This window comes from Grus americana, chromosome Z (genome assembly GCF_028858705.1).
Source record: "Grus americana isolate bGruAme1 chromosome Z, bGruAme1.mat, whole genome shotgun sequence".
Taxonomy (NCBI): domain Eukaryota; kingdom Metazoa; phylum Chordata; class Aves; order Gruiformes; family Gruidae; genus Grus; species Grus americana.
In genome coordinates this window covers 28,168,188-28,191,680 of record NC_072891.1, presented here as the reverse complement: position 1 = coordinate 28,191,680, position 23,493 = coordinate 28,168,188, and the positions used below count along the sequence as shown (strand labels likewise).

Below are 23,493 nucleotides of genomic sequence, written 5' to 3'. Positions count from 1 at the left end.
GTAACCAGGTCACCCGTTTCATTCCGGAGGGGACCCACATTTACCCTCATCCTCCTTTTATCACTAACATACCTATAGAAGCTTTTCTTGTTGTCCTTGACATCCCTGGCCAGACTAATTTCTATCAGGGCTTTGGCTTTCCTAACCTGCTCCCTGGCTGCTCGGACAGTTTCTCTGTATTCCTCCCAGGCTACCTGCCCTTGCTTCCACCCTCTGTAGGCTTCCTTTTTTTGTTTGACTTTGCCCAGGAGCTCCTTGTTCATCCATGGGGGCTTCTTGGTGTTTTTGCTTGACTTCCTCTTTGTTGGGATGCATCGCTCCTGACCTTGGAGGAGGTGACCCTTGAATATTAGCCAGCTGTCTTGGGCCCCTCTTCCTTCCAGGACTTTGTCCCATGGTATTCTACCAAGCAGATCCCTGAAGAGGCCAAAGTCTGCTCTCCTGAAGTCCAGGGTAGTGAGCTTGCTGCGCGCCCTCCTCGCTGCCCTGAGGATCCTGAGTTCCACCAGTTTGTGGTCACTGCAGCCAAGGCTGCCCTTCAGCTTGACATCCCCTACCAGGCCCTCCTTATTGGTGAGAATAAGGTCCAGCATGGCACCTCTCCTCGTGGGCTCCTCTATCACTTGGAGGATAAATATAAAGGGATACATTGACTATTTTAAACATAATTTGAAAGCTCCACTTTAGATTCAGGAAAATAAATTTTAAAACCCCCCTTTCTTTCTGTCAGGAAGCAAAACTGTTTCATGGCCATGAGCTGCTCCAAAGTAAACAGCCCTGCCATGACAGCAAGGGCAGCTGGAGTGACACTTTCGTTAAAGGCATTCCTTCAGCAAGCTTTGCCACTTGAACAGTCATGGCACAGGCACAATAGACTCAAACTGCTACACAGCACCAGCTTCGTGATCTCCTAGGAAGTCACTGTCACTTAACAGACTCTTGAGATTAATCTGAACTGAGATTTGATAGCCTAAGACAAATTACACCTCTGGGCACCAGCATTTCTAAAACTGCCCATCATCCACACTGTCTGCCTTAAAGATTTCTCTTTTTTCCCTTATAAATTATTTTAGGCTCCTTGAAGTCCAGTAGCACTAGAGTGAAAATGCTGCATCTGTTACTTTACATAGAGACATAGCTGTTCTTGATCATGAAGGGTCTCACGTGCTTGTAACTGAATAATGTTGCCAACAGTGTGGATTCTTAACTAATGATCTCTTTTTATATGATTAGGTTGACTTGAAACACACACCTCCAAGTGGTATGCTTCCCTTGTTTGTCATCAGACTCATTCCTAGGAAAACTGGAAGTACTTCAGGAAGTGCACTTACCTGGGAGCTGTTATGAAAATCTTATTCTCTGAAGTTGTATTTTCCAGAGGACATATTAGAATATATTACATGCAATACTAGTTTAAAACCAGTTATATTACCAAAGATATTTACCCCCTCCCAAAAAAAAAGTGAAAGAACTTGAATTTATATCTACCTGCATCTTTGGCAGTTCTCAATTCAAGCAGTAACAGTTCTTTTTGCTTCTTTTCTGCATCTTGTATGGCAGCAACGGACTTGTGTTAACAGACACAGAAATGATAGTAAGAAGTAGAGCCAAGTGCACCACACAAAAGACAGGCCATGATACGTGGCCTGCAGGATAAGTATTGGTAGACTCGAGTCATTCCAGGCAGGGGATTGCTGTGTAAAGGCAACGGAGGCACTGGTAGGATAGATGTACATCTTGCCTCTGCAAGAGGCCGTCACGGCCTGGTTTTGCCCAGACATTCAAACTAGCACATGCTCAGAATCCCACCTCTGAGTGCACTGCAGGGATTAGACAGTGAATTTCACTATGACAGCATCACCTAGACAATGTAGACATAGTCTACAGGTACCAGCAAGAGCTCTCCTAACATACAACTTGTGCAAAAATTTTCCTGGCTGTTTTAAAGTAAGATTAAACAATTTCTAAGTAAGTACCTTCATTATGATGAAGAAAAATCATTACTCTTTCAAAGAGCTATTTTAGAAATGTGGTGAAAAACCTCAGGATTCCTGATCCTTTTTCTATTCACATAGGCAATAAGAAATGCATGTAAGCATTGACTACTGTTTGCACAATAAATGTGCACAGGAATCATGAACAGAGAGTAGTGATAATATACATACTTATATATTGTAAACCACAGCTTATATACTGCAAGCCTTTGCATGATGCTGGTTTTAACATACATTCTGAAGGATTAATTATTCAAATGATATTTTAATGTTATTCAGTCAGCAAATGACACTATGCAGTACTACAATATGAAGCAGTTTATCAAAACTCTATTATCTATACTTACCACACTGTAGTTCTCATGTTGTTGCTCCAAAGCTGCATCATCATTTTTACAGGAGCTGCAACAATGACGCTTTGATCTTCTTGACCTAGAAGGATATTTCCTCTCTCCACAATTAAGAAAAAATAAACAGAATGTAAAATGAATTTGCAGGACCGTAATAGGTTAGATTAGCTAATACAGGTTACAAAGATGCAATGGCGGATCACATCATAAAAAAATACCTTGTATATGCAAAGGACATCATAAGGAAATAAATGTTAAAGCTACCACTTTTGAAAACACAGGGTTCCTATGAAAGGATATATGGATAATAACAAGAACCTGAAGAGCCAAATATGTCCTTATACCTCATTCTCTCAGGAGAAAAACCCAACACACGTATCCTATCCCAAGTGTAGGGTCCTGCACCTAGGAAGGAATAACCCCGAGTACCAGTACAGGTTAGGGGCTGACCTGCTGGGAAGCACCATTGTGGAGAAGGACCTGGGAGTCCTGGTGGACAACAAGCTCTCCATGAGCCAGCGGTGTACCCTCATGGCCAAGAAGGCCAGTGGTACCTGGGGTGCATTAAGAAGAGTGTGGCCAGCAGGTCGAGGGAGGTTATCCTCCCCCTCTACTCTGCCCTGGTGAGGCCACATCTGGAGTGCTGTGTCCAGTTCTGGGCTTCCCGGTTCAAGAAAGACAAAGAACTGCTGGAGAGAGTGCAGTGAAGGGCTACAAAGATGATTAGGGGACTGGAGCATCTCTTGTATGAGGAAAGGCTGAGAGAGCTGGGTCTGTTTAGCCTGGAGAAGAGAAGACTGAGAGGGGATCTGATCAAAGCTTATAAATATCTAAAGGGCGGGTGTCAAGAGGATGGGGCCAGACTCTTATCAGTGGTGCCCAGAGACAGGACAACAGGCACAAACTGGAACACAGGAAGATCCATCTCAATTTGAGGAAAAACTTTACTTTGAGGGTGACCGAGCACTGGAACAGGCTGTCCAGAGAGGCTGTGGAGTCTCCTTCTCTGGAGATACCCAGAACCTGCCTGGACATAATCCTGTGCAACCTGCTGTAGGTGATCCTGCTTTAGCAGGGGGGTTGGACTAGATGGTCTCCAGAGGTCCCTTCCAACCCCTACCATTCTGTGATTCTGTGTGATTCTGTGATTTTCTGAAAATAAGTAAATACATACATAAATTTCAGTAGCTAACAGTGTTAAAAATATCGGTGCCAGCCAATATGCAGCTCTGCAAATCAGCAGCATTCTAATGCATGTTTTTTCCTTAAGACTACAGGGTAACTCTGGCTTACATCACAAAACCAACATACCTGTAACTTCAATAGTCTCAACAGGAAGTACAGAGTCCATAGCACTGTAAGACTTCAGCAGTTCTTTCATTTCATCATCACAAGCTTTATCCAAAGCACTTTCGCCTGAATCATCCCTCTCACAGGGATTCGCTCCATGCTGTAGTAGAATCTTAACTGCCTGTTACATATTATTATTATTTGTATTGTGATAATTCTTGTTGTGGACTTATAATACAACTTATATGCGTTGTATCTATCATAAATTACAAATAATAAAGGTACAAATAAGATACTCTAAAACCTGTTACACTTGCAATCCCAATTAAACAAGTTTGATTGATTGTTATCAACATACTTGTATCCTACACTTCCAATTTTTCCTTTAAAGTACACAAATAATTCACAACTTGTCATTAAACGTACCATCTCTAAGGTATTGTTATAGAAAGCAATTACAAAACTTCATATATCTAAATTAAAATGAACTGGTCAATTGTATTAACACCAAAGTGGAGAAGTGCTTTTTTTTCTTTAGGTATTTAATAGTGGTTTTGGTTTTTAGTTACACGCACTGATGATTTTTTTCCTAATTCCAAATCACTTGCAAGTCTGCTTAATTGTAAAATGTGGAAATGAGATTAGTGGTGTCAGTGGAATCATCTACCCCCTAAAATTTGGATCATATGAAAGTGTTGATGAGGTCAGAGCTTGGATGGTAAAGAATTTTCATAGATATGATTTCTCATCTTTAGCATTTCTTTTTCTTTCATAGATTGAGAGTGCTGTTAAATATCAGAATCATAGAATCATAGAATGGTTTGGGTTGGAAGGGACCTAGAGAGAATAGTCTCTAGAAGTTCAGAATCTTCTCCATTGGTTTTCCCCCACAATGAATAATAGCTTACATGTTTTCAAGAAGCCTACTGATAGTTTGGTACCAGGCCTGTGAAATCATCCCCTTCATCTTATCTTTGCTGACAGAAAAGATAAATGTGATGAAATATCAGCTCTTCTGACACAAACAGAAGTGGTATGTATGAGCCAATCTGGCATCACCTTTTTATGCTCAGTCCCCTGGAACTCACTGTGCCAAAACAATGTTATTTATTTGTGTGCAGTTCTGGGCCCCACAATTTAAGAAGGTTGTTATGGTCCTGGAATGTGTCCAGAGGAGGGCAACAAAGCTGGTGACAGGGCTGGAAGGTATGTCCTGTGAGGAGCAGCTGAGGACGCTGGGATTGCCTAGTTTGGAGAAAAGGAGGCTGAGGGGTGACCATGTTGCTCTCTAGAGCTTCCTGAGGAGGGGAAGAGGGGAGGGAAGCGCTGAGCTCTTCTTCCTGGGGTCCAGTGACTAGATGTGTGGGAATGGTTCAAAGCTGTGTCAGGGGAGGTTTAGACTGGACATGAGGAAGCATTTTTTTACTAAGAGGGTGGGCAAACATCAGAACAGGCTTCCTGGAGAGCTGGTCGATGCCCCAAGCCTGTCAGTGTTTGAGGCATTTGGACAATGCCCTTAACAACATGCTTTAACTTCTGATCAGCCCTGAAGTGGTCAGGCAGTTGGACTAGACGATCGTTGTAGGTTCCTTCCAACTGAAATAGTCTATCCTATTCCAAAGAACCATAGAATGGTTTGGGTTGGAAGGGACCAATTAATCAAAAAAACGGTTGATTTTTAAACAGCAGGCCTAGGGGGTTTTTTCTTTATCAAAAAGCAAGTTTTTAAAATGAGGGTGGTGAGACACTGGAACAGGTTGCCCAGAGAAGTTGTGGATGCCCCATCACTGGAAGTGTTCAAAGTCAGGTTGGATGAAGCTTTGGGCAACCTTGTCTAGTGAAAGGTGTCCCTGCCCATGGCAGGGGGGTTGGACTATATGATCAAATAGAGAATGCTCAATTTAAGTATTATTTTTAAAAAGCCCAATACATGGGAGAGAACCATGGGGAGCTTCTGAATTTTTCCGATTTGTCCCCTGGACTGAAAAAGTCAGCTAACTCTACAATTTCAACTGTCACTATTGAAAAATATTTCTTTCTCTAATTATGATAATTTTAAAGAATATTGGTTTATTTCCTAAATGCAAATATACATTAAAATTGTATTAGTAATTTGCCTTTCCTTATTTAAACCAGGATTTTCCTTTGCTGACCGTCTGCTTGAAATCAGGCTCAGGAAATCTAATGTAAAAGAAAAATGTACCTCCAAATAATTGCCAGAAACAGCATCATGTATTGGCAAAATACCATCCAGACTTCTGCTGTTAACATCAGCACCAGCTTTCAATAATTCTAAGATCACTTCAGTAAATCCCATATTGGAAGCTTCATGAATTGCTGTCCAACCTAATAAAAGCAAGATGACACATACAGCATGCATCTGATTTGGAAAGATCCACACAGATTACTAATTAGTCATTATACATTTTGCTGCATTTGCTGTACTATAAGCAACGGGCTACTCTCTTTAAGATAAATCTTATACAATCATCTTGAAATGTCAAGGTAAATTATTTCCTGTGTAATTCAGTTTACTTTAGAAAAACATGTATCCAATATTTAGAAGAAAACTATTGTTTATTTTTCTACTACACTACTAAAAATAATAAAAGAAACCGTAGAAAGACTACAAACTCAGAAGCATAATATTAATAATCCGATTTCTAATCCCAGTGGCATTTTATAACATCAAGTCTGCCAGGCATCCAGAATAGAATATTGTTCATTCTGAGACTAGAAAAACAGAAATGCCTTATACATTTAGGCAGAAAAAATAAAAAAGAATCTTGTCATCTGATTTTTGTCCTCATTTTCTGAAGAAATACGATTCGTGTGAATGTGCTTCACACATGTATATATTCATGTGCGTAAGCATTAGCTCTCCCACCGAACCTCCAAGTCCACTTTCTGTACATATCTCTGAAAATGTGCTCTTCAGCAGAGGAGCAAGACCTAATTAATGCCGTTGCTGAGAAAATGGCTGCATTAGCTCCATGCCGAGACACAAAGTCCAGGGATTCACTGTTTGTGCCTGCACTTGTTGAATGACTTCCTTTCCTCCTCACAATTATATCATAAATCAAGAATCCATAATTATATTAAAATTACACAAATTATATAAAACCATATATGCTATAAGTTATATAAAATTGTATCATGAAACAAGCCCATAAGAGAGTGATTTTCAAACCTGCATAGTCCTGTTCATTGACGCAAATTCCAGATGACAATAGAGTTTTCACCAAAGACAAATCTCCTCTCCTAGCAGCAATATGCAGCTGAGTTTCCCCTTTTGCATTTCTCTTAATTTTCATCTTTTTCCCAGATCTTGTATTACAGGTACCATGCAAAATTACAGCTTCTTTTCTGGTAGATAGGGAGGATTCTAAACACATATTGGGTGTTCATTAGGAACCACAAAAAATTGTTTCATTCTAAACAAAAAATTAAGCTTCACGATTCATTTGAATTAATGTAAATGTGTGCAATACTGTTGCCATAATTATTCAACAACATTGATTTACTACATCAAAAGGTTAGAAGGTACTGCATAACAGCTCAAATAACAAAGAGACCCTGCGCAAAAGAATTTACAGTTCAAATCTAGATGACTTAACAAGGGTACAATGAATTAGGGATCACAGTATAAAACTTCAACCTTGTTACTTTCTTCATTGATCCCTAATTCTTTGTACCCTCGTTAAGTCATCTACAGGTAGGTAGCATGTTACTTTCCTCCATGGACTGCTTTCAAGTTACCAGGCATGCCTGCTAAATATATAAAGTGCACACATAAATGTATTTGAGAAACTATATAAAGTGAAGACTTGACCATCACCTCTTTTCTGTTCCTAATTCTGTATCAGGGAAGAGAGGTTATTTTTACAGCTGTGATGTGAGAAAGTCCCATAGACTGATCACAAATCTTTGATTAATGTCTAATGACATAACTGAACTGCCTTTTAATTAAACCTGTGCAGGATTGGACCCATAATTGTAAATAAACTTGATATAAACCTTCTCTTATTGGTTCACAAAGCAAACAACATTTTGTCATGTGATCATCAGACAAGTCCTAATTCTGAGGCTTCAGGTAACAGATATATCAAATTGTAAGAGATACAAAAAAAAAAACAGATTAAGAAAATACTGACTCTGTGTACAGAGTAAGGACAACCCCCTCCCCAAACTATCAAATGGACTAGCTTCAAAAGCTCTGTCATGCATGTTAGCTTTTTTTTTAACTCCCATCCCTGCTGTTATAATACTGTGCTACCAGATTTTTTTTTTAAGTTCTCTGTGTTCTTTCTCTGATTTCTTGAAAATCTGTAATTTTCAAAAAAAAAAAAAAGGGAAGTGTAAGGTTTTAAGTAAGCATTTTTCAACTCTTATCCATGTTTTTTTAGTTATTTCTATGTACAATTAGTTGCTGCATCCCAAGCATTTCCTCCTCTCATCAGACAAGCTGTCTTCTCAAATATTTTGAGTTATCAGTAGACATTGCTATCAGATATCTTCCATTATTTGACAGCTACCTTTCTTCAGGCTCCTCCTGCCTTCTGGAAAATCTGCTTTTCCAAGGTTTCCTCTAAGGTAAATTACTGAGCTTGTCATCCAAGATTGTTTGGAAGAACATGAAAGAAACTATATTAAATACAAACATATAGTGAGGATATATCCATACTACTTTTAAACTGCTGCAGCCAGATTATGGCAGCATGGAGTCAACTGCAGGCTATTCTAACCTGTCAGAAAATATTCAGGCGGCCCTCTTTGCATTGGGGGTGCTTGGCCCACACCATGTTGGCAAACAGAAGAGCTAAAGAGTTTCTTTTTTAAATGAAAACTGAGATTCTAGAGCACACAGAGGGGTCACGTTATTGAAAAACTCCAATCTGAGACCTACTTTTCGGTAAGATAATGTATTGTGTTTTGTCTGAAAGCTTCCGGGTCTGAACTCCCAAAGCAATCATCCACTTTCTGGTTCTTCCTTTTCTTCCCATTTGAGTCATGGGAGAATGTCCTAGGGACTCTTTAGAGATGTAGAAGGGGAAAAAAGGCGCACAACAGCCCATTAAGCTAATGACCCTTAGCAATATCGGCTGTAAGTGAACAGAAATAATTGCAAAGTTTTCCAGTGAAGTTGTCATGCACAACAGTTTCTTCATGGTTGTTAGGAAACATTTGCAGAAGCATAATAGGACATTGGTACGTGAATCACATTCTCTGTGGAATGCATTGCCAGGTGGGTCATGAGCAGGAAAGATCAGGAATTTGGCAAATACAAAACCCAGTCAGCACACATACAAAGCTAAGATGGAAAGATTACAGTAACCAGCAATCAGTCTAGATTAGGCTGCCATACCTCAGCAACTTCAAGGATATCCTTCAAAAAGACACGTGAATACTTCAACATTGATCTACGAGAAATTCTTTCCACAGATTGAACTATACGAAAAGAAACAAGCTGTTTGTACCTTCCTTCTTTATAAGCAGAACAGGAATGTTGAGAGCTTAGTAAGTGACTGACTGTAGATGAAAATGACACTGCATTATTTAGGAAGGAAAGATTTTTATTCAGAATAGAATAATATAAGGAAGAACACTGGGACACAGAAACAACTACATGAGATATAAAAGCCAGTTAATGAAAAAAAGGCATGAGACAGTAAAAAATCTGAAACCCAAGTCAGAAAACATTATCCCATCTTTCACTTTTTTCTGCTGCAATCTGAATGCCATTGTCCTGGTCTCCAAACCTATTAATGCCTTCAACTGTACAAAGAGCTACACTTTCTTGCATCACCTCTCAAACAGCAACATTCTCTGGGGATGAAGGAAATAATTAAATTTTAGCTGAAAAATATATTACCTGAAGCATCTCTTTTGGGGGAAAAAGTAATCTGTGAAATGCTGTTTCAGAGGAGACCAAAATCTAAAACACATGTTTGGAATACAGTTTTTAAAAAAATCATAATTGTATATACAGAAGGCAAAAATATAAAGGCAAAAAATCCCAAAATGTATTAATGCATACAGATTATTACAGAGACTGAGCAGAAATATAGGAGCTACAAAGAAGAGCAACTGTAAGGAATAAGAATCATTTCTATGTTCAGTGTTTATTTTCCAATAATTAGCAGGGGATGATGACATGTATCAGATATGCCATGCATTTTTTTTCCAGAATGAAGTACAAAAGCATTCCTGTAAAAGGAAGAACCAATTTGGAGTTAGGAAAGTCAAGTACTATTACTGCCAAATACTGGAGAGTGCTATGTAACAAGAAGCGCCTATTCCTTTCCTTCTCCCTTCAACCTCCAAAAGAAAACACGAGCTTGAAGTCCAGAAACTCAAGAGAGCAGACACTTAAGATGGGTTGAAAACTAGCGACCACCTGAGATGGGAAGAGCAGAAGAGGACAAGATGTGGCTATCAAAGAGAAAAGCATCAGCAGGAACTTCACACAGTTTCGTGAATGTTTTTTGTCATATGTTACAGGACATTGCAGAGATTGGCTAATGACTCCTTAATTCAACTTATAAAACTAGTGAGCATCCAGACTAAGTCCTCAAAGAGAAGGAGGGTACTAAGCAAACTACAGAAAGAGTTAAACAAATGAGTAGGTTGATAGTATGTGTGCAGAGGTACTTGTCCGTATTGTGTGTGCATGTACAGGTGGGCGTGTATATTTGTTATATGTATTATTTTACGTATACGTGCTGTTATGTACACTGGTTTTAGAAGCATTTAATGGATATAAGAGCATGAATTGCACTGATTTCCAAAATATATTTCATATACCTAATGCTAGCATTCATTTACATCCCACTCAAAGGCAAAGTTTGACCAACAGACCCCAGCAACGCATAACTGCAGTCAAAGAAAGTAAAATCTTTTCTGGCACATACTTGCAAAAAATAAATCAAATGTTATATCACACACAAATACACATGCATTCACACATAATTCTATAAACCTATATACATAAAAAACATCTTTTCCTATGTATGTATATACAAGGCATACATTTACACTGGCACAGTAGGTATTTGAAAGGCAAAGTTTCATGGAGCTGCAAACAATTATAAATAAAAAACAATTTGAAGAAAAAATATCAGCTGAAAAATATGATTAATAGCTAGGACATATTTCACAACACATCCCACATTCAAGATGAAAAGCTGCACCAATTCAAAAACTAGCCTGGCTTAGGAAGAGAATTAGAGAGCAACAGTAAATGAGAAATTGAAAAATGGGAAGTGAATGGTAGCAAATGTAAATAAGGAGTTGTAGAAAACTGCTGTGGAAAACAAAAGAATACAAGTAGATAGTAACAGACAGCTAAGATCTTAAGAAGGCAGTATTTTAAAATATATCAAAACCAGAAAAAGTAATTAAAAAAAAAAAGACAGAATTGCCTAAGACAATCAGAAAAGACAAATACTCTATTCCATATCAAGGCAAAGCTACACAAGAAACTCCTGTCATCTAATGAAACTGTTCTTTTCACTTCAACACAAGTTAAGGAGAATGCCAAATGGTATGACGATAAATATTTTTCAATCAGCAGTCCAGATATATTACATTTAAAAGTTTTAAGAGAGGAGGGATCCCACCTGAACTACAAGTTTTTGTTTTCAGTAAGTCTTGAGTGCTATGGTTCTCTGGTTCCAGAAAGAACCAAAATACACAAGATGACTTCCAGCTTTACCAAAAAAGCAGTAAGTGAAAAATACTTCAGGGTTATGATGAGTAACGCTTTGGACCAGGGCTCTATTGTGATGGTAAGACTACAAGATAAATGCCAGTCTTAGACATGGGATGAAACTGCTAAACAGAAAGCTGTATGTGCAGGCAGAAGAGAATATAGGACGCTAGATCCTTATGCTCACATAAAGAGGTTTGTTTCTATATTACAGCTAAAACCAAATGTACCAGTACTATCAGAGCCTATCCTGATTTGTGCCTGATGAGGACATAGTCTATAAAATATAAGTGGATATATGTGTGCCAAATACATGGACAGCCAGGTTTTCTTCTTTGATCTGCGATACCTAAAATAGTTAGCTGAGGACCAATTAAGTGTTATTTTAAACTATCATTTATGTAACATAGTTAACTAAGGACCAATTTAATGTTATTTTAAGCTCTTGGTTATGATCCTGCATTCACTCAACCACAACGCAAAAAGACTGATGAATGTAACATAAACAAAACAGAGTAAGTACGTGCATTCCGTAAAATGGAATACAAAAGTTCTGGAAATATTTCAAGTATTTGGAACTCACTAGACTATTTGCTCAACATGCTATATATATTTTGCCAAACTTTCCCTCATGTATTACAAAAAGCCTTCTTCATGTATGCCTGGAAAAAAATTGACTGTTTTTATAAAATATTATTAACTTTTCACCTGATGTCTTGGATGTTTGCTGTTCTGATGCTTGACTGAATTGTGATTGATTAGATGAAAGCTTGGTTTTGCTTCTACTGGAATATGAAGCTGCCCTTGGGCTTGTCTCCTGAGGGTCCAGTCTTACTCTTTTAGTTTGGACTTCTTTTGTTTCAGTAAACTGTGAAAGCATGTTGGCCTTTGCATTTCCTTCTTCTCCATTTTTTTCAGTGCCTTTTGTTCCATTTACTCCAGCAAACACTCCTTCATCTGTTGATTTAACAAAAGAAATTAAAAGTATCCATGACATAATACTCAGTAATTTCAGACATTATAACAGATATGAAAATTAATGTCAAAATGACCACCTATTCTAGGTTAAAAAATGCCTGCAGTAACTCACTCAATTTTTGAAAAGACATTAACATAATAAATCCTTTATCCACTATTCACTGTATGTTAGTGTACTGAGATTGAATCCAAAACAATTCAGATTCTTTTGTGAATATATAAGCTTTATTGATTCTTAGGTATTAAAAGAATAAGGTACTTAAGTATTTTGTTCTAATTATTCTAACGACCATTATGGTCACATTTTGCTAAATACAATGGGGACTTGGATATAAAACAGCCCCCAAAAATACAAAGCCAAAATTACTAACTAGTTAATCTGGCATAGTCTGTACCACAACACATTCCATGTGTCTGATATTTACTTATGGCAAAATACATTCCCTAGAGACTAACAGCTGGTGTTTTTTTAATAAAATACACAGAATGGTTACAAAAACCTCATAAAGTAATTATTTTCAAACAAAATATGGCACCTGTTTTCTGGGAGGCTTCTTTCTGTACATTTTCCACAATTTGAAATGAGTAAGGAGAGTTGCTGTCTGCATTAACACCGAAACGCAAATCTCCTTTTGAGTTGGTCTCCTGAAGATTGTCTCTCTTTGATCTAATTTGAAGTGTGTCCTTTTCATGGAATTGTACAGCTACAGGCTCAATCTCTAAACTACTAGTATTTTCAGTTTCAATGTGACATCCTTCAACACGTTCTGCATTAAGCAGGATCCTCCCTCCTTTTTCTGGTTCAATGGTGCTTAGTATACCACTAGTAGAATTATTACTTTCAGAAACACTTTCTCCATTAGTAGCTGCTAAAAGCTCATGTGCTAACAGTGTTTCTGCATTTGCTTGAAGTGTCTGTTCAGTGCAGCTGGTTTCATCTTCAGATATATTAGTATAAGTGTTTTGCACCTCATTTACAATAGTCTGTTGCAATATGACTGTGCTGTCTGAATCCATAAGATTTGCACACGCTGGTTCTGACTCATCGGTCTGTAAGGACATCTGTTCAAACAAAAGTAAAGAGAGTTTTAAACTTAGAGCTGATCCATTAATTTTACTTCCATCAACATCAGATTTAACTTGATTTGTCAAGTTTTGCAAAGAAAATTCATTCTGAAGGTATTCTCGTATCAGTATTTAGATTCCTGTCACTCAAACTACTACTGTTACTCTGTTTGAGACTATGTTGACCACTGTTATAAATCTAGACTTCCTGTTGTAACTTTAAAATAGATATATTGTGAGAGGAACTCAAAGCAAGTAAGTATTGACTGACAATCAAGTTCAGTTAAATCAGTAGTCTGACAATGCTGTACTCCAGAAACCACTTGAGGCAAGGCAAACTGGTGATCTCCTCCCCTGTTACAAAAGAAGTTGCTGAGCTTCCACCAGTTCTGCCCTTTTCTTCTGTAAATGGATCTTCACTTTTACCACTGTTGAATTCACGTTCCTGTTGCAATTCTGTCCGACTTAGCTCAGTTTTCCTACAACATTAACTGGGATGCAACAATTCTGATTAGAAACAGCAACAGTGTGGCCCATTTCATTAGGTCCAGCATCAGGGAAATACGTTTTCTGTAATTTAACTGTTCCTTGGTTTGCAAGTGGACCTAAACAAGAGGTCCATCTAACATGAGACAGTATTGCTCAATAGTTTTACTCTTGGCTATAGCCTCTGCTATAAGAATAGCAGATCTATTTGTCTTTTTTGAACTTGTATTTTTTTCATTCAGTTTTCTGCCTTCAGAATCCTGAAGAACTTTATTTTTTGTATATTTCACCAAATTTGTACTTCTGCTTTGCTCATTTTTAGCAAAATTCCTTTGATGCTTTAGTATTATCACGTTGAACTGTGCCATCTGCATTTAATTCTATCTACAAAAGAGGCCATATACTTAATTTCATTTTCTGATAAATTGTTTTATTATGTACTAAAGGAAAACTGCACTAATATAAAATTACCTGATTTCTTCTGCCTGTGCAGCTTTTAAAGACAACAGGACAAAGAAATTAAGGAACTAAAAATATGTGTATAAAAGTGTAAAACTTAATGGGTGAAATCCAATGATAATCATTACTGAAGTGCTTTACACATTTATTTCTGAAAATTGAACTGGTTTCAAATTAACGCTCCGCCTTTAAAGAATTTAAACTATATTTCTTCTCTGGTTATATGCCAGAGCTACAGTTTCACATTTCTGGCAAACCTGTCTGCAATGATTCTAAGAAATTATAAAGAAAGGGAAATAACACAGCAAAACCACACAGAATTAACTCATGGCAATCTCACAACAAAACTGCTCCAAAGGCCAATGACTAATTCGAATTATCCTGCTGATTACTTCATATGTGGAGATAGAATCAGAACACAAACACTGCAACAACTCACACAACTACTGAAATCATCAGTTACACAGCCACAGTAATAGGTTTTCCTAATTAAATGTTTACAACACCTTCTACTTGGAGAATATCCTTCATCAGTCAACTGATGTTTTAAAGTGTAATCTAAGACTATACACCATGGATGCTGTTACAGTATAACCTTTCTAAGGACATCATAGACTCTACTACTGTAAGTAACAAGGACAGTCATCATAACCACACAAAACTTTAGGAAGTAAGAATAAAGTGTGTGTGCACACTGCATTGTATGTTTCAGGTATTACCAGTTATCATTGTTCAAAGGGGAGCAAACAGGAGGGGGAGAGTACAGCTTTTAACGCCAAAAGCTGTTGTGATATATGCAAACAAACTATGACCCAAGTGACTGACCATGGTGTCTTGTCTTCATGTGAGACACCAGCTCCCGCATCTTACTGAGGTCTCATGGCATAACTGTGCAACGTCCGCGCACACAGTGGCTCCCTAACCCTTCCCTATCAAAACCCAAGACAACCTACTACACAGAGGCAAGACACAGCTGTCCTACTACTACATGCCAGGCAACATCTTGCAGTTTCAGTCAAGTTTCTGCATGTACAAAGAGGCACTGATGAACCACGCTTGCTGTAAATTACCTCTGCAGCGCTTGCAAAAACTCCACAAGAACCACTGTCCATAAGAGGCAGCTGATTGCCTGTCTTGCATCGTCATGAGGCTGCAGCTTATCCCAAGTACCAGTAAGGGTCAGCAACTGCTTGCCAAAGAATTGGCATAACATCAAATATCACTCTGTTTCAGTCCCTGCTGGGTATGAAGCATCTAATACATTATGTGCTGCTTCTGAAATACATTTCAGAAATAGCTGTCTGCTTTAGTTTACTGAAGACTGTTAGCAAGCCCTTATCAGTTCAGCATCAAATTTACATCCAGATTCTTTGTAAAGATGTACCTGGAGCAGGTTTGTATCATCTACACTTTGAGAATTTAACATATTCTCTGAATCATCTCCACCTGAAATGAAAGACAGAAAGAAACCAGAATTGAAGAGAGACCATAATTTTTTACCCAAATATCACTTCGTGTCCACAACGTTGTGTGTAACGGTACTTACCAAATTTAGCTATCCAGAAAAATTATCAAGCCATAAGGGTTTTATTAGAATCTAAAACATATCAATATATAAAGTATATATTACAATCTTGGAGCCTGATCTTTGTTGCAGATGGCATATTGTACAAACCAGGACAGATGAGAGTAAAGTATGACATTATGCTTCCAATTTTTTTTTGAAGATTAGTGACCTGAGCAACTCATTTGGAGCTACCACATTTCCCTAACTTCTAATAGGCTTCCTGAGACTTTTCCAAAGCTGGTGATGGTGGGATGATAGCCTCACTTACATCCTTCCCTGTATAGCATATTTGGGCAGGGAAAGGGATGGAGTAGCTAAAGCCAAGTCATTGGTGTAAAAGTAGGCAGAGATAATCCCCAGCACCAATTCAGTGCCTTGCTAGTGGTTTGTTTAGCTTTCCAGCTACCCTCTGTGCTGAGAAGAGTATAGCAGCTACCGTCATCTGACCCCAGATTTTAATATACTCAATCCATGCAACTCTATGCATTTACCTCTGGCAAGTATGTTCTTACACCTACCTAGACTAGCCACACTATATTGAAAAATATCTAGCTCATCACCCTTTGTTATTTTGTACTGCAACACGAACCCCAACTCCAGCCCTAAAATTCACCCAATAACCCACACTGGATCCAGCCTTAAATTTAACAGGCACTTCACAGCATGGCAACTCTTTCTCCACCACTTCAGGGAATCTGGCATGCCAGATGTTAACTCTAGCTGTAGGATCACTGTTAGTTCACTGGATCCTGCCAGGCTTAGCCCTAAATTAAGCCAAATGGCCCAGCTGTTGAGCACAGATTAAGCCAAAACCTAATTCAAACCGTAATTCTGAACATATTTTTAGCCCAACAATCTTTGTAAGGCTCAAAATATCTAGATGACCTTTGGTGGCTGCAGCCCTAACCTCTAATCATGGGACCTCCCAAATACAACAGTCCCTGTCAGGCTAATATCTTACAGTAGCATTAACCTTGGTTTCACACACATTTGACTCCTACCTACTCCTACTGCACTGATTCTAAACTTAGACAATCATGAAATGGTTTGAGTTGGAAGGCACCTGTAAAGGTCATCTAGTCAACTCCCCCAGCCCCTGCCTTGAGGTCCATCCACTCAAGAGGTGTGGAACGAGAGGTAGCCAGTGAAGACTGAGTCAAAAAAGTTGTTGAGTACCTCAGCCTTCCCCTCATCCATTGTTACCAGTTTGCCAGTCATGTTCATTGGGGGGATACACTTTCTTTGATGTTCCTTTTCTGGCTGACATACCTATAGAAGACCTTCTTATTATTCTTTGAGTCACTTGCCAAGTTCAACTCCAGCCATGCCTTAGTCTTCCTGACCCCATCCTTATACAACCAAGTATGTCCCTATACTCTTCTCAGGATACCTGTACCTGCTTCCACTGCCTGTGCATTTCCTTCTTGCCATTTAGTTTGGTCAGCAGGTCTTGACTCATCCATGCTGTTCTCTTGCCATCCTTCTCTGATTTCTTACACCTTGGGATCAAGAGCTCTTGTGCTCTATGGAAAGTGTCCTTAAAGATCTGCCAGCTCTGTTCTACTCCTTTGTCCCTGAGGGCAGCTTCCCAAGGGATCCTATTGACTAACTCCTTGAACAGCTGGAAGTTTGCTTCGCTAAAATTCAGGGTCCTGACTTTACACTTCACCTTGATATCCATAAAGTAGAATTTTCCACTTTACAGGCACAGAAATGTGTTTGGGTTAGTGCTTAGACACTGTTTAATTGAGGGTTAAATGCGCTACTTGCTTTGCTGACGACTGTATCTTTGAAGAAGAGCCAAAAGACTGATAAAAAGCATTCTTTGCTAAAGAGTATCCTTGAAGGAGACCTGAAAAACTGATAAAGAGCAAACATCCTGCCCCAGAAGGAACTGAGAGCTAGGCAATTGCCAGAGAGGCCTGAAGTCAACAAGAATCACCAGTAACCACGGGAAGGGAAAGGTGGCTGGGGGGGAGTGAGTTCACCACCACCTATCCAATTAAAGGACTATGCAAATTACACACCCCCACACCCTCAAGGAGCATGCCTGCTAATTTAAAGATCCTTGACCAAGAGTAGATGATGTGGTAATTAATAACCAATTAGCGTAAATTTAGGTGGGTTTTTCTAATCCTGTAACAAGATAAATATGTGGTAGATTCTGTGTGTAGTGTGCTAGCTTTGTGGAATTACCACCTAACACCCATCTCTGTGCAGACATGAAATAAATAAAGTACCTCTGCTCTGTGTGTATATTGGCGTACTGCACACCGGGTAAACGATCCCACTTTTGGGACAACAACCTGACCCATATCCCTCAGGACTATGAATTCCACCAGTGTATGATCACTGCAGCCCAAGTTGCCTTCAATCTTGACATCACCAATTAGCTCACTTGCACTGGTGACCATCAGGTCCAGTATCACATTCCCTCTGGTAGGACTGTCTATTACACCTGGCTTAAGAAGTTACCCACAATACATCTCCTGGATTGCCTACAGCTCGCCACACCCCTTCTCTAGCAGATGCCAGGATGGCTGAAGTCCCCCAGCAGGACCAGAGCCTCAAGTGCAATGCGTCCTGTAGCTGGAGTAAGAAGGCTTTGTCAATAGGCTCCCCTGGACTGGGTGGCCTATAGTAAACACCAACCACAAGGTTCCCTTTGTTGGCTTGGTCTCTAATTCTTACCCATAAGCTTTCAACCTGCTTGTGGCTATTCTTCAGAGACAGCTCTTCATAATTTATCCACTTCTTGTCATAGAGGGCAACCCTTCTGCCCCTCCTTCCTTACCTGTCCCTTCTGAACAGCCTGTAGCCATTGATAACTGCATCCCAGACCTGAGATTTGTCCCACCAAGTTTCCATAATGGCAACCAGGTCGTAGCTTTCTAGCAGCATGCTGGCTTCCAACTCCTCCTGTTTGCTGCCCATGCTGTGTGCACTGGTGTAGAGGCACTTCAGCTGAGCTGTTAGCCATGTCACCTTTTTAGAGGGACACACCTTAATTCCTTTGAGGTATTTCCCCAGTGTTTCCCTGTTGGCTCCTATTACCTCAGGAGCCCCCGGCTCATCTCCATAAGACTTAAAGTGTGCTCCAGTGTACCCAGCATGTCTCAGAGCAACAGGCTGAGGGCCCTTGCTAGCAGTCCATCCCTCTAACATTGGCGTGTCATCCAACAGCTCGTCACGGGCAAGCCCGATATTATTCCCCTTCCCCTTCAAGCCTAGTTTAAAGCTTTGTCAATGATGAGCCCTGCTAGCTCATGAGCAAAGACCCTCTTTCCCCTTTAAGAAAGGTCAATCCCATCTGACACCGGCAGGTCTGGTGCCGTGCAGACCATCCCATTACTGAAAAACCTAAAATTGTGGAAGTGAAACCAGCCACGGAGCCATGTATTAATAGACTCACTCCATCTGTTTCTTCTAGTTTCGCTGCCCACAACTGGAAGGAGAGAGGAAAAAATTATCTGTGTGCCAGATTCCCTTACCAACTGTCCCAAGGCTTTGAAGTCTCTTTTGATTCCCCTTGGATTACATGTTGCAGCTTCATTGCCACCCACTTGCCACCCGCATGGAAAAGCAATAATGGATAACAGTCCAAGGACTGGGGGATCCTGGAGATGCCATAAATATAATCCTTACTTATAAGGATAATATCCTTAAATATGCCACAGCCCACACTGGCCCATTGGTGTCCAATAGTCCTAATTCTAACTCTAATCAAGGCTTATCTTGTGGCACTGCTTTGTACCTGACCAAGCAGCCCCTTCTGAACCTCCTTCTCAATTTAGTTCCTGAGACTGTACAAGATCCAACTCTTGCCTTAGCCAAAATGTTCACCTACCAACCCCTGCAAACGCACTAGCTATTACATACAGTAATATTATGATAGTTCCAGCACTAACATTAGCAGTTAAGGATAAGCAGTTAAGGCTTGGCAACCCCTAGGACCTAGATCTAATTCTAGATCCTCCGTTTTTTATCTTATGGATCCTCCAAAATTCAATCTCTATATCACTTTAGAATTTTTATCCTTAGCTCCAAGTCATATCTCAACCATCAGCAAGTCCAGCCATGCCCCATCTTATATTCAGATAGGCAACAAATATTGTGCTTCCCATCTGCATTTCAAATGTAAAGGTAGCTCCAGCCCACAAAAAAGCTGGACATCATCAGCTTTTATACTTTGCCAATGTACAGCAACTGTGCTGGGTAAGGAGTGCTCACTGGTACTCAGGCACCAGACAGTGAAGCCCATGGAACTACTAGCAGCAATTAAGGAAATATAGTGCAACAGATGTTCTGAATTTCTCCATTTAGTGTTAATCATATGTCAGAATAATTCCCTCCTACCTGATAGTGGATCTCTTCTGGATTTTGCTACATAGCTTTTAAGCAGTTTCCTCATAGATGGGTCAGAAGCTTCTTCTAATGCACACCTTTCCATCTCATTTTTTAATAAGGGATCAGCTCCATACCAAAGTAATAACTCTGCCATCTAGAAAAATAAGTTTTTCAGATTGTTTCTTTTCTGACAATATTTTCCATACTCCTTCCTTACGCAGGCTTCTCTCTCTTGTACTCAACAACATGAGCAACTGAAACCAAATCTACGACAAATAATCCCTCTATGTTCCAGCTAATATACCCCAAGCATTCCCCTAGATGCATCGTTATCCTACAGTGTTATTATTTTAATTTTTATAAATTCATTCCAGTTATTAAACTGATGCCATTAAGTCAAAGTCTCCCAAAATAAAGCGTAGGATTCATCCCCCCATAGCTCTTAATTAGTGGAAAATAACACATGATTTTAGGGTATGGGTCAGCTTATCTATTTAGGATATCTATTTCAGAAGAAAATAAATTGTGTTCTAGGTGTGTTTATTGTGACTCCTGTGACTGCAAAGGGAAGCTTTGACAGATACTTCAGATGTACAACACTCATCTGGTCAAATTAAACCCACTCAGATGATCTTACCAACATTATGATTTCTGTACAAATATAAAGCCTGATTCTGTTGTCATTCAAGAAATTATCACTTCAGCAAAATGTTCCATCTACCTTTGCAAAATACTTTTTGAAGACATGGGAAATTTACAATCGGATTATTTCCTTTCTATGGGTAACCCTGCAATCTTATTCCAGGACTAGTGTGGTTTTACTTGTACCTCTGCCTTTCTCTCTTCAGCGTCTGTTATCATTTCAGACTGAACTTGACTCACATCCTTCACCCATGCGTTTAAAGTCCCTCATTACTTCTAACCAGATTCCTACTGAGAAAATTGCTAGTGAAGTTTTCTCAATTCATACATTCTCCTAACAACAGAGCAAATAAAATAAGGTTCAATCCACAGCAAAAACCCTCTTGGCTTACTAGTTGTCACAAATCTGCAGATTTTTTTCAACCAGTAACATTGAGAACTCTTCTTCCTTAATGAGATTTTTAGCTACACATCACACTCATATGCTGTCCCCCTTAACTGTACTACTGGAAAGTCTTGCATATAGTTACCTTTTCTCTGAAATAAGACATAAATTTTGCAACATTGCAGGCACAGAAAGGGATAAAGCAGTCAAAAGGTGTGTTCCCAATCTACAACAATAACGTCATGCAGAGAAAGTAGCTTTGAAAGAAACAGCTCCAAATACCATGTTACAAAAGTCATATAACTGAATCACTATCACTATTTCGTTGCTAGTCAGAAGCAACAAAAATTAAGTCTGACAGACCACTGCACTGATACAACTACACTGCTCCTCTGTAAATACAGCGCCACCATGTAGTACCATTCCCTGTGGACATACCAGCTCACATAACTCTAACACAGCTCTGTGTTGAATGATCTTGCTGTGCCCCAAGTGACCTAGCTGAGATCAGTATTCTTCCAATATCATTCAAGTTGCTGACCCCTAAATATTACTTGTGGAGATGCACAGTCCTTCATCCATAACCACGGACATGGTATTTTAGGTACTTTAACAGAACTCAGAAATATTTCATGAACCCACAAGAATCTGTGATCCACAAGCTGAAAACCAAGCCTGGGGCTTTCAAGTCTCAGAGAAAATTATTAACCAAAAGTCCATCCTTCCTCTTTGCTCCAAGAAGTCTTGGGTAGAAACAGATTAAGTCTTATCTCAGTTGTGAAACAGAAAGAGAGCAAAGGTGTAGGGAAAAAACTTCTTACACCTCACCACAAAAACCCTTTAAAATCTTGGAAATCAATAAATATTAGGCAGCATATGTGCACTTTTACAGAAAGAAACAGCAAGCAAGCAAAAGATACATGCAGAATTCCTACATAGATCTGGGCCACCCTAGGAACATGCACAAACAGGCAGAGACAACCACTGCCAGACTGAAAGACGATCCACAATTCAGGCAGTCTTATGAAACCACTGCATTTGGCAACAAAACTTGTAATTAATTCATATTGACTATTCAGTTGACTTTCTGTTTAAGACTGTGCAAAATATAAAGCCATGTCTTCATAACTCTCCATGCTATGTGTTAATACACAAAAAATGTCTATGCATAGCTGTGGCTGTATACCATACACATTTACTAAATCATGAAAAAGAATCATTAAATCTCCAGAAGCCTGCTCCGGTCACAAATTATTCTACCAGGTCACTATAAAATAAGTGAAACAAGTAGTATTAAACAGTAGCAATATATTCCTCAGTACTTCAGCCATTGTCCCAAACAGTTAGAAAACCAATTTATTTCTGCTTTGGACAAATTTTGTAAAGCATGAAATGGTTTGAACAGAAATTGGGCAGAAAGGACTTGCAAGCTCCTGAATTTACCCATAATCTGAAAAAAACAGCCACATGTAAAAACATTGTGTGACCTTCTGGACCCATCAACACTAATTTCTATTCCTCGACCATAATTTGTGTTCAATTTGGAATATACCTCATAATGGCCTTCTTTAACTGCATCTTGCAATGGTGTTATTTGTTCATTTCCTCTAGCATTAACATTAGCTCCTGCTTTCAAAAGTTCATTTGCTATCCTATAAAAGCCTTCCACACTTGCTATATGTAGTGCAGTCCAGCCTACAAAAAAGAAAAACCTGTATTTCACGTTTGGGTGAAATAACTTATAAACATTTATGTCAGTTTTACCCTGTCTATTTGACAAATATTCCAGAGAGTACACTGAAAAGTTAAAAACTGATGCACTGTGCAGTAAGTTGTATGAAGAAAAGTTTATTAAAAAGTCACAAGGGCTGGGAGATGTCATTCTTTTGTCAAAATTTGCAATTACTGAAGAAACAGGTGTTGCTGTAACAATATTAGTTTTAGATAGTTCCATTATGAAAGAAGAGAATAAAGATTATTCCACCCACATCTTAGTAATTTCTCCCCAAATAAAATGTATATGCTATTTTAAGAATGAGATAATTTTTCATGGCACTCTTTTATCTACATAGGCATGCTGAAGAGGCTAAGTAAAAAAGAAGAGACAAAATAAAGACCCAGAGTCTCTACTGCCAAACAAAAAAGTTTTTAAGACTATCCAAGAATGGTTTGAGTTTCTGAAGAGAGTAATAAAAAATTCTTACTGAAATTCCATATCCATT

General features: G+C 39.0%; 1 protein-coding gene across 1 annotated transcript in view; it reads right to left on the bottom strand.

Moving 5' to 3' along the window:
* The window catches only part of ANKRD31 (ankyrin repeat domain 31), an 82,619-nt gene that overhangs the window by 23,956 nt on the left and 35,170 nt on the right, over positions 1-23,493 (bottom strand). Inside the window, exons 11-20 of the mRNA XM_054811104.1 lie at positions 22,824-22,966; positions 20,254-20,398; positions 15,715-15,776; positions 12,857-13,382; positions 12,051-12,299; positions 6,825-7,019; positions 5,838-5,980; positions 3,656-3,815; positions 2,342-2,445; positions 1,489-1,567 (exon numbers count right to left, since the gene is read on the bottom strand). Of these exons, the coding sequence (XP_054667079.1) occupies positions 1,489-1,567; positions 2,342-2,445; positions 3,656-3,815; positions 5,838-5,980; positions 6,825-7,019; positions 12,051-12,299; positions 12,857-13,382; positions 15,715-15,776; positions 20,254-20,398; positions 22,824-22,966 (1,806 nt within the window). The remainder of the gene's footprint in view (positions 1-1,488; positions 1,568-2,341; positions 2,446-3,655; positions 3,816-5,837; positions 5,981-6,824; positions 7,020-12,050; positions 12,300-12,856; positions 13,383-15,714; positions 15,777-20,253; positions 20,399-22,823; positions 22,967-23,493) is intronic.